The sequence below is a fragment of the Erpetoichthys calabaricus genome, chromosome 16 (assembly GCF_900747795.2).
Source record: "Erpetoichthys calabaricus chromosome 16, fErpCal1.3, whole genome shotgun sequence".
Lineage (NCBI taxonomy): Eukaryota > Metazoa > Chordata > Cladistia > Polypteriformes > Polypteridae > Erpetoichthys > Erpetoichthys calabaricus.
The window spans coordinates 99,960,607-99,972,616 of NC_041409.2; the positions used below are offsets into that span (position 1 = coordinate 99,960,607).

The 12,010-nt window shown below is 41.7% G+C and overlaps 1 protein-coding gene across 2 annotated transcripts in view; it reads left to right on the forward strand.

Annotated features, from left to right (window-relative positions):
• Positions 1-12,010, forward strand: part of heatr5a (HEAT repeat containing 5a) — a 150,260-nt gene that overhangs the window by 50,872 nt on the left and 87,378 nt on the right. For both annotated transcript variants that reach the window (XM_051919998.1, XM_028822013.2), the window contains exons 7-9: positions 2,907-3,064; positions 9,478-9,727; positions 11,516-11,671. In XM_051919998.1, coding sequence (XP_051775958.1) covers positions 2,907-3,064; positions 9,478-9,727; positions 11,516-11,671 — 564 coding nt within the window. The remainder of the gene's footprint in view (positions 1-2,906; positions 3,065-9,477; positions 9,728-11,515; positions 11,672-12,010) is intronic.

The following is a 12,010-nucleotide window of genomic DNA, read 5'->3' on the forward strand; positions in this document are numbered from 1 at the left end:
GATAATTTTTAAGTAAATATACTGAGGCAGGGGTCCTCAATCAAAGCCCTGGGGGGGACACAGTGGCTGCAGGCTTTTGTTCTAACCCGGTTGCTTAATTAGGAAGCAATTCTTGCCAATAATTAAATTTTTTAACTCTGCTATGTCAGGTCATTCTCATATCCTGGATTTTCTTCCTCTTTCTAAGGATATCATCCAAATAATTTGAAGGCTAAAATGGACTTGTAATTCTCAGTCCTTCACTTTTTTTCTCTTCACTTTCCTTCCAAGTCTTTAATTAAACCCAATAGCGCGTGATAAATACACAAAGGTGTCAATGGTAACAAGCTAAATGGAGAAATGCTGGTCTCTTTTGTCATTTGCATGTTATTGCTAATTAGGAGCCATTAAAAAAACGAGAAATCTGCTGTTTAAGACTAAAATAAGCAATAAGGATTCAAAATCTTAACGAGCGAGACAACTAAAATAAAGCAGAAGTGTCACTTGAGCAATAAGTGCTTCTTATTAAGCAATTGGGTTGGAAAAAAAACCTGCGGCCCTCCAGGACTGTGACTGAGGACCCCTGTACTAAGGTGTTAATTTATTCTCTGAAATATGATATTTTTAATTTTACAAACCTGGAGTGATCAATGGCTGGTTTTAAAATGGTAAACTGCAGTGCAGGACATTTATCTGGCCATATGTGAGTGCAAAAGACTTCACCTCCTTATTGGGTTAAAAAAAAAAAAAAAATCAGAAAATTGCTAAAAAGTTAAATATGTTTTTAAAATAATGTGCGAGTGTTTAACTCTCTCAGTATGTTTTAGTATAGGATTCTGTTTTAACTGTCCTTAAGTTTGATAGCGTTAGGCCTGAACTGTTGGCAAGTGCACCATACCAAAGAGCAAGTATATCCAGTAAAAGCATTTCTAACTGAAAGATGCATCTAATCATCATTAACAATATGCCCTGTTACTGTTTTTTCTTATAAAATGAGGTAATTAAAACATAAGAATACAACAAATTTGACAAACAAGAAAAGACCATTCACTTCACTAAGCTCGAGGTTAACTAAAATCTGAACTAATTCTGTTATTTCATCCAGGTACTTGTAAAGGTTTTCAAGGTTTCTTCTTCAATTCCATGTCTCATTAGTTTGTTCCAAATTCCCTCAACTCTTTGCCTAAATGTGCACTTCCTCTTAACTTCCTTTGGTGTTCTAGAGTACATCATTCACCATTTAGTTGAAAGCACTCTGCTGGATCTACTTTATCCATGCCTTTGAGAATTTTGTAAAATAAAATTAGGTTCCCTCACAGTCTCCTCTCAGATTGGGACTGAGTAGTGCCGTGTAGCAGGTGACACCTCAGCACCACACCAGTTCTTTATCCCCAGCAGGCTCTCCAACGGCTTTGACACTTGGGGTTCCTGAGGGCTTTTCCCCATCCCCTTCATAATGCGAGCAGCAGCAGAGCTACTCCCACAGTGAGGATATCGACCTTGTTGAGAGGTTTACTGACCTCAGCAGTGACATTCATGTGACTCTTCCTATGAAGTCAGTAGACAGATTGGGAGAGCATGGGGGGTCATGAGGTCACTGGTGCTTCCTGTCTTGCTATATGGTTGTGATAGATGGACGCTATCCAGTGACCTGAGACGAAGACTGGACTCCTTTGGTACTGTGTCTCTCCGGAAAATCCTTGGGTACCTTTGATTTGACTTTGTGTTGCCCATGGAGTCCCGAATTAGGCACATGACCTGCATTGTGAGGAAGCGTCAGTTACGGCACTACGACCATGTGGCATGATTCCCCGAGGGTGATCCAACTCGCAGGATTCTCATGGTTGGGGACCCGAGTGGCTGGACCTGGCCAAGGGGGTTGCTCACGTAACACCTGGCTGCGACACATAGAAGGTCATTTCCGGAGGGTGGGACTGGGCCGCACGTCTATCTGGGCGTTGGTAACCAAGATTCTGAGCTGTTTTGTCGTGTGGTGGGTGTGGCAAAGCGCTGTACCAGTAGATGCTCCCAACTTGACTTGACTATATTGTATGCACACGTACAATGGTCCAAACGCACAAAAGGATGGCTTTAAAGGAAGAAAATGAAAAAGAAAGCATCTGACTTGGCAGTGTCAGCTACCAGTGAGGTGCTATACAGGCGTATTGCTGGTACTATAAAGGACCCCCAGTCATGTTTCCTGACACACTTGTGCTGAATGGTTGGCTGAAAGTCCTCTGTGTTGAGGTGTCACAGAGAGGATGTGCAGCATTGTTCATAATGGCACTCAGTTTTGTTTCAATTCCCTCCTTTGCTGCAACCTTCAGGGGTGTCCCATTTTAACGAGCTTGTTGATTCGGTGGGCCTCTCTTGAAGTGATGTTACTAGCCCAGCACACCACACTGGCTATCAGAGAGTTGTAGAAGGTGTTGAGGATGTCTCTTCTCACATTAAAGGAACAAAGTCGCCTAAGAGAAAAGAGCCTGCTGGCCCAGTTAGATGATAAGCCCGCTATAAGACGTCTGGAGTCCACTTTAGAGCTGATTTGTGTGGCACTAAGAACTCATTCAAATGTTATGTTTATGTAGTGCGATGGAATTATTTTGGTGGAGCCAGACTACCATTGTCATGATCTGTACGGAGCTTTGTGATTGGGCCTACAAACTTTAATTTCATTTTGTTCATCACTTCATCAAACAAAGGAATCCATGAAGTAGGAGACAAAATGTAAAGACAGTCCTTACATAGGCTTATGATAATCTGCCTGTTGTGCTTTAGAGTATTGAGACGTCTTCCTTTATGTAATGAATATTTAAGTAAAACACTGATCTTTTTTTGTTTGAATCTTTTACTCCACTATATCATGGCTAATGATGTTTTAAAAGTTCATCCATTGCCCTTCACTCACATTTTTATGTATTTTTAAGCTCCAAGGCAAAGTTTCAAAAGAAGTTCCCTTGAAGAAGTCATGGATCTGTTAGCGTCTGGTTTTCTTCGAGGGGGATCTGGATTTCTTCGAGCCAGCGGGGAAATGTTAATGGGATCAAGCTCTGTCAGCAGAGACCTTAAAGTTGGAATCACTCAGGTCAGTCTGTAAACATATCTTCATATAAAGTACACTACTGTGACTGTCGGTTTGTCTGTTCAGGATTTTAAATCACCTGTAGCTTGCAAACCGTTTGACTGATTGACCTGGAATTTGGTACACATACAGTATACTATGTGACGTCTACTGTCCGCTTTCGGGGTGATGATTTTTATTACTCTTTTTATTTTTATGTTATTTTATTGTAGAATAAACTCTGGCAGTGGCCAGCAGGGCGGCAGTGCAGTGCTTGTGTATGGGCGCCGTTCTTATCCCTACCACCTTCGCCGTCACTTCCCCTACCTCTCCATATCTTAACTCATTCTTGAGGCAGATTGAACACTTAAGTGCCAGCTTTAGTGAAAAATTAAGGAAAACGTACTAAGTAATTGCAACACAAACACGGACTTGATCAGTTTAAATGTGAAAAGATGCCGATGAAAGGAGAGAAGAAGCGGGCCGCTAGGGTGGAGAAGAGAAGAGCTGCTCAGGAAGGAACAAGCGAATCAACCCCTGAGCAAACGAATGATAAACGTACAGAGAAAGAAAGAGGAGGAAAACTAGGAATGTCAAGTCAAGTGCATTCACTGCATGTTATCGTGCAGTGTGTCGTTACTGGTTATATATATATCTAGATATATATATATAGATGCAAGCAATTCTATCAGTGGCTTCTTTGAATTTATTTTTAATCAAATTTTATATTTGTTTTGATGTATTTGTTATAAACAAGTATTGCTAAATGAGATTCGTATTCTTACCCACAAATCGTATTAAGGGTGTTCTCTTACTTGCATTTTGGGAAAATCGATTATTTTTCCAGTTAATAAGAAATCAATGCAAATGTTCTTCAATTATTAAAGGGCAGATGACGTCTCTTGTTTCTTCAGTGAAGCACATTGAATGTTGAGCTCAGTTTGTGCAGCATCTTCAGATGAAGTAGTTTGTTGATGCTGTTATTTGGTTTTCTTTTGCAAATCAACTTACTGACATTCTAGTCTTTATAAATGAGATCATTATGGCCATATGATCAATAATGACCCTTTAAACCTCTGAGCCTAATATCAGAAAACAGTCTAAAATGGAGGTAACCATCGAAATAACAAGAATCAAATCAGGTTTGCAACGATATGCAGAAAGTCACATCCAATACACAAGGGATCGTTTATGACATTTGTGCATACTTTTGGATGTAACCTCATACATGCCCATATTGTGAGCAGACTTTCCAGTTACATATATTATTGAAAATTTGTACAAAATCGGATACTCTCCAGCATTTGAAAATACATAACTAATGTTAGATAGTGTTGTAAACTATGTTCTGAGATTTTTCAGATGGGTAAGACTGCAATTTTGAGGTAACAACATTTAATACTCGAGCACATTTTCATACAAATGATCAAAGTGCTTTACAAGATGAAGAAAGAAAAAATATAAAAATTAGGCAATACTAAATAACAAAAAATAAAGTAAGGTCTGGTGGCTGGGAGGACAGAACAAACAAAAAGAAAAAAACACTCCAGAGGGCTGGAGAAAAAAACAAAATCTGCAGGGGTTACTAAGCCAAAAGACCACCCAGCCTCCACTAGGCATTCTACCTAACATCCATCCATCCATGCATTATCCAACCCGCTATATCCTAATTACAGGGTCACGGGGGTCTACTGGAGCCAATCCCAGCCAACACAAGGCAGGAAACAAACCCCGGGCAGGGCGCCAGCCCACCACAGTCTACCTAACATTAATGATCTCAATGCTGATGGTCATGTGGACCTCTGGCCTTCAGTCCATCAATGGAGGGACTGCATGGTGCTTTGATCTGGTGGTGTGGGTGCTGATCGCCACCACAGAAAACCAGAAAAAGAACAGCAGAGAAAGTAGGAGTTAGTATGGATTTTGGAGCCTGGAAAAATAAAAGATAATTAAGTGCACATACAGAATATTAGGGTTACACTAACATGAAGCTCTGAGAAAGCCATGTTAAAGTATTGAGTTGTTAACAGTTTTTTTAAAGTGCTGCACCGTATTAGCCTGGCGAATTTCTATCAGTAAACTCCATCCATCCATCCATAATCCAACCCGCTATATCCTAACTACAGGGTCCCTGGGGTCTGCTAGAGCCAATCCCAGCCAACACAGGGCGCAAGGCAGGAAACAGACCTCAGGCAGGGCGCGCACACACACACACACACACACACACACACACACACACACTAAGCACACACTAGGGACAATTTAGGGTCGCCAATGCACCTAACTTGCAGGTCTTTGGACTGTGGGAGGAAACCCATTCAGACATGGGGAGAACAAGCAAACTCCACGCAGGGAGGACCCAGGAAGTGAACCCAGGTCTCCTAACTGCGAGGCGGCAGCGCTACCCACGGTGCCACCATGCCGCCTCAGTAAACTCATATTCCAGATTTTAGGTGCATAAGTGCAGAAGGCCGCCCGCCTCACCACTTCTTTTAAATTTGTGATTATAAGGTAAGCTTGTTAAACTCTCTAATCATAGTGTTGGAAAATGCCGATGTGTTGCATGTTGATTATTACATGCAAGAAACGCCGCCATCATAATGCATGACTTTTCCATGATTTTCAGCTGTAGGCTTTATTTGTCTATCCTAAGCTAATTGGGGGCAGTCGCAGCACATTTCCATGACCTCCAGTTGTGTGCTTTGACACCCTAAGTGACTCAGTCAGACTGGCCTGTGAGTCATCCCAGTGGAATTTAAAAGCAGAAGATCATTCAGTTTGCTAATGTCATTTGGTTAGCTAAAGGCTACTGTGTTCCTGAATCTAATTAGACTTTTTTTTTTTTTAAGTTAACAGGGTCTGTGCTTCAACAGCATAATCAATAGTTTGTTCCCTAGGGCCAATGTCACATTACGTGGCTTCTAATCGTTGGGGATATCAGACTTGCCAACTGCAGTTACTGATCTCATTGCTTACATGACTCTCAGATGGCCGGGCCTGTCTCATTTACCTTCTGCGTACCGAGCTTCCAGCACAGTCGTGATCTCCAGTCATGTACTGCCACTCTACGAAGGGTTAACAAGTTTGGCTAGTTGAGCCTCAGTCACGGCCCTTTTGTTTTCTTTGTTTCCATTCTGCTGTGTGTAAAACACAAGACATTAGACACATGAGTTTCTCTTCTGTTTGTCAGGTCCAAAACCTGCATTCCTTCTGGATGAGTATTCGTTATTTGATTTTGACAGAGGGAGTCGTGGACAAGTTGAAGTGAGTCACTGGGTATGACAGATTACACGGCCGGCCATCGTGGGAGTGCGCTGCTGACTGTCTGCATCTCAGTAAAATTACGTAAAGGAAGGCTATGGTTGAAAATCGCTGGAAAAGTTGTATAACGTGATGTGGCCTGTAGTTCAGGTTACTCTTGTGGGAAAAGCTTCCCACTTTCTGTTACTTACCAAGACAATTCATATAAAGATGAAATAATTTTAAAAAGAATACTCAATTTTGTGACAGAAAATTGAGCCAAGAAAATATCTTGTTGCAAAGTTTCATTCTTTACTGTTTTATTGCAGTTGACGCTTATTGGAGCAGAGTGAGATCTTACAGTAAATAGAACTTGTCTTTTTGAACTTTCATTCCACCCTGGCTCTTAATTACTTCTGACATCCGGAGCTTAGTTTTCCTCCAATTGACAATCCTCTTCTATCTAAAGAGTTGCTTACAGTGGAAACAAAGAATGATTCGCTCCATTGGACGTTGTCACATTTTATGATTATATAACATAGGACCTGAGTGGATTTACACACTGATCAACAGAAAAAGACTCTTTTAATGTCAAAGTGAAAGCAGATCTCTGTAATGTGGTGTAAATGAATTAGAAATATGAAGCACAAAGTAATAGGTGGCTTAAGTATTCACCCTTTTTAATATGACACACTTACATCATCACTGATTTTAGAAGTCGCATCATATCACCTGTCTGTAGTCCAAGGGTTTTAATCGGCTGTAGTATAAACACACCTTATCTGGAAGGTCCAACTTGTGGTCCGTCAGCATGGTGGCCTAACCTACACACTGAAGTCCAGAGGACATTCCAAGCAACTCGGTGAAAAGCACAAGTCAGGGCATGGAGACAAGAAAACATCCATGTCACCGGATATCCAGTTAAATCCAGCATGATGAAATGGAGTGAATGCGTCACAGCTGTAAATCTGCTAAGAGTACACCGTCTGCCAAAACTGAAGAAAAGGGAGTGAGGGAGACCATCAAGAGACCTCTGAGAAGGAGTTGCAAGCTACAGGGGATGAGATTGGAGAGACTGCTTACAACAACTTTTGCCTGGGTGCTTCACCACAGAGTCAAAAAACAGAAAGCCAATGTTTAAAAACTTCTTCTTCGTCTCCTTTCAGCTGCTCCTGTTAGGGATCATCTTCTTCCATCTCTGCCTGTCCTTACTGTCTTGCTCTGTCACACCCATCACCTGCATGTCCTCTCTCATCACATCTATAAATCTTCTTAGGCCTTCCTCTTCTCCTCTTGCCTGGCAGTTCTATCCTTAGTACCCTTCTCCCGATATCCCCAGCATCTCTCCTCTGCACATGTCCAAACCAACGTAATCTCCAATACATAAAATAAAATCTGCACATGACATCTCAGCTAGTGAGTCTGACAGAAGGTTATAGTGGCACTACTGGGTAAAGAAACTTCAACTTCCAGCAGTTCCTGCAGTGGCTCCGATTGGTCGTCTGCTGAGGGTGCAGGGGCTGCTAGAGACAAGGAGGCCAGAGAAGTCTTTTGTTGTTTCGTGTCTGGAGTTGCCTCTCTGTTTGCCTTCCTGTTTTACTACCTGTGGATTCTTGTTTTGTCCTGGATGATCTCCTATGCGTGTGTATGGACTGTCTGGTGTCTGCCTGCTGCGTGAGGACTGATTTGGATTCTGTGTTGATCTTCAAAGAAAGGAGAGCTCCTGGTCCCATCATTTATCATCTGATCCTTCCATTCACATACAGCGAGCTGATCTCTGGACTATATTTCTCCATCATTTCATTCCATCAGTTGCTGTTTTTCATGGACTTCATCATGTGTGGTTTTTGTTAGTGCTTTGTCATTGTTGAATTCGTGTTTATTATATATTGCTGTAAAGGGAACTGGGGTGTGATCGTTGTAGTTTGTATAGTTATATTTCGTTTATTGTTATTTAATACAGTCTTCTATTTCTGTTTTTTACCGGTTGCTTTTTTTTTGTCTCTGTGAGGAATTGTGTGAGAGTCTGGCCAAGGCTGGGGGAGTTCCTGGTGGTGAGAATGTTAGCTGGGTTTTAGTCTGCTACAAGGTTTTATAGTCTGATGAGACCAAAATTGAGCTTTTTGTCCATCAGCTTAAGCGGCATGTTACAATCTACGCTCTCAAAAAACATTCCATCCCTGCTGTGAAGCATGGTGGTGGCTTCATCAGGCTGTGGTGGCTCTGAGGCTAGGGATCTGCAGTGGCAATCAGAAGGTAGATAGATAGATAGATACTTTATTAATCCCAAGGGGAAATTCACATACTCCAGCAGCAGCATACTGATAAAGAAAATATTAAATTAAAGAGTGATAACAATGCAGGTATACAGACAGTCAATAACTTTGAATAATGTTAATCCCGTAAATGCCAATAGGGACTCTGCTCTGTTGGGCCCTTAAGCAAGGCCCCTTAACTTGCAATTGCTGAGCGCTTTGAGTAGTGAGAAAAGCGCTATATAAATCCAAAGAATTATTATTCTCTGCTACAGGCCCTTGGAAAGCCTGTGAGGGGAGAATGATCCTGCAAAGTATGAGAAAACGCTGGAGGAAAACCTGATGCAGTCTCCAAGAGACCTAAAGCCGAAGCAATACAGGAATGGCTTCAAAATAACAGTGTTAACAACAGTGACAATGTCTTGGAGAGGCCGAGTCAGAGTCCAATTCTTAATCCAACTATGGATTTGTGACTGGACTTGAAAAAGACAGTTCACCCAGAATCGTCATGACACATCTGACAGAGCTTGAGCAGTTCTGCAAAGAAGATTGAGAGAGACCAGTGCACACAGACTCGAGACTGTCATGGCTGCCAAAGGCGCTTCAGCTAAATCCAGGCTTGAAAGGGGTGAATGCTTATGCAGTCAATTTAGTGTTTTATATTTGTAATTAATTTCGGCCTGTTTGCAGATATCTGATAACTGTGACATTAAGGATCAGCATCAACAAAGCCAATATAAATCCACTCTGACTCCATGTTGTATAATGATAAAATTTGAAGACTGCCAAAGGGGTGAAGACTTTTATAGGCCCTGTACTTTTCCTTGTTTTATGTTTAGCTTTTATTCATTTCAGATTAATCAATTTTAGCTCATAGTTTTGCTTTTCACTGTGAACAAATTGTTGTACAATTTAACTTTGTAAATGATTTTATTATTTTAGGCTTGTGTTGTGTTCGTCTGCAGTCTCGGTGGTCAGTGGCTGGAACGGAATTTTTCTGCTTTTCTGGTGCACATCCTAGAACTCGTTTCTCATCCCAAGGCCTGTCAGACGCAAGCCGATGCCATCTGTTGTCGTCGCTGCATTTCTTTTATTCTCAGAGCAACCGTCGGTGGCCTCCTAGGCGAGAAGGCTCAAACTGCAGCTGCCAAAGAAATATGCCTGGCTGTGGGCAAGCAAAACAAAGCTGTAGGTAAGGTGCAAATCAGAATTTCTTTTTAACATATTAAGATGTTTTTTTTCCAAACAAAAAACAAAAAAGCACCATATCTGCAACCATGTGAAGTTAGTTTTTGTAACCAAATACATATACATAACATCCATCCTGCCATCCATTATATAACCCGCTATATCCTAACTACAGGGTCATGGGGGGTCAGCTGGAGCCAATCCCAGCCAACACAGGGTGCAAGGCACGAAACAAACCCTGGGTAGGGTGCCAACCCACCGCACATATACATAACAGATAACCCTAACTATAATTTAGCTTTAAAAAAAAAAAGTAGTGTTAAATATTTGATTTAGTATATAAAGGAAAACAAATTTGCTTGCTGATTGTCCTGTTTATTATTATTATTATTATTGTAGATGACTGGCAGGTAGTGAGGCATAGTGTTTAAAGCTTTGGACTGCATTCCCTGAGGTTGTGGGTTCAAATCCCATTGCTGACACTGTTTGACCATCACCTGCCTGTACTCAAGCTGGTACAAAGAAAACAAATGTGACCAGTTGTATCTCTCAAGTGTTGTACGCAGCCTTTGAATTGATTTGTTGTTGATGGTTCTTTAATGTACATAATATAAAAACATAATCATTGTTTTTCGGTTTGCTCCTCAAATATCCATCCCCATATCTGAGTATACAAGAAAGCCCAGGGGAGACCACTCCTGACTTTTTACTGTTTGTGTGCTTATTCCAGAGTGTATGTGAGTAAACGTATCAATTAATGTTGCCCCTTCTCTCCCAAATTCATTTTGTGTTTATGAAGCAAATTAAATACAATAGATGAATGGAGTCTGCGCTTCTTGTGTTTTTGACAGCATGTGTTCATCCATCCATAATTTTAACCAGTTTGTTGCACCGAAGAAATCAGCCTGTCAAACCCTTATGTGCCAGCTGCTTGCAAGTAGATGAATAGATCTTGTGACACTAGAGGGCGCTGTCGCTCCTCAAACCATGCAGACAAACGTCCAGGACACCAAGTGAAAGCACTAGAAATATTTTGCATTTCTTCTTTTTGATATTGTGCCACAGTAGACACCACAATCACCCCCAATAAACAATACATCAATAATCACAATAAACAAATCAGTAAATCCTCCTCTCCTCCCTGCAGCTCCGTCACACTACCACCCAACTCCAGCTCCCCTGATGCCCTGTGGGAATCCAGGGCACCTCTATGCTGCAGGGAGGACTCCATCTAGCGGCCTGGATGTGTCGGTTGGGATAAGCTGCCGGCCGTCTATCACAATCTTCAAATGAATGTTTTATCATGGAAAACCTTTTGGACACGCCTCATATCCTAGATCTTCTCTGCCTTGTGCAGATACTTTTTAATGTGGACCCACACTATAATGTTTAATTTTTTTTCCACGTGTTCTATAATGGCACTTGTGGTGTACAGCCCATACTTGATTCTCTATCGTGGTACTCTATCAGTTGTGTTCAGCGTACACGTGATTTTCTTTATTGTGCTACAGTAGCATTTCTATTGCAGCGTCCGCCTCACCCCGATCCAACTGATACACTTAGTCCTCAGCGGTAAAATATGTTCTATAATCTTCTATTTGTTATGTTCAAAGTGGTAATCTTAATGCGAAAGCAAATCAGGATGTGGCAAAGATCTTCTCTGCTATGATTATACAGTATGTCTTTGTTGATTGACATGCCACTTTTATGCTTGCTTTTTAATATTTTATGCCTTTTACCATTCTATTCTGATGCTTATTTTCATCCCTTGTTTTTATCTGATCGTGATTAGATGCAGCAATGACCGACAGCAACATTGAGATGCGAGTTGGCACAACAGATGTCACTGCAAGTCAGCATGTTCTTGTTTGTGCACTGCAGGAGCTTGGCAGCATTATTCTCGGTTTAGGGACGGCAGCCTCTCCCCTGCTACAGGACACAAGCATAGGTAAGTCTTAGAAGAAACGTGTCTTAGCGCTTGATCACATGGCATTGTGTTTGGTGTGCTTTCTATTATCCCAACCCGCTATATTCTGTAGCCAATCCCAGCCAGCACAGGGTGCAAGGCAGGAACCAATCCCGCACAGGGCACCAGCCCACCACAGGGGACACACACACACACACACATACACACCAAACGACAATTTAGGATCGCCAATGCACCTAACCTGCATGTCTTTGGACTGTGGGAGGAGACCGGAGTACCCGGAGGGAACACACACAGACACGGGGAGAACATGCAAACTCCACACAGGGAGGACCCGGGAAGCGAACCCAGGTCTCCTTA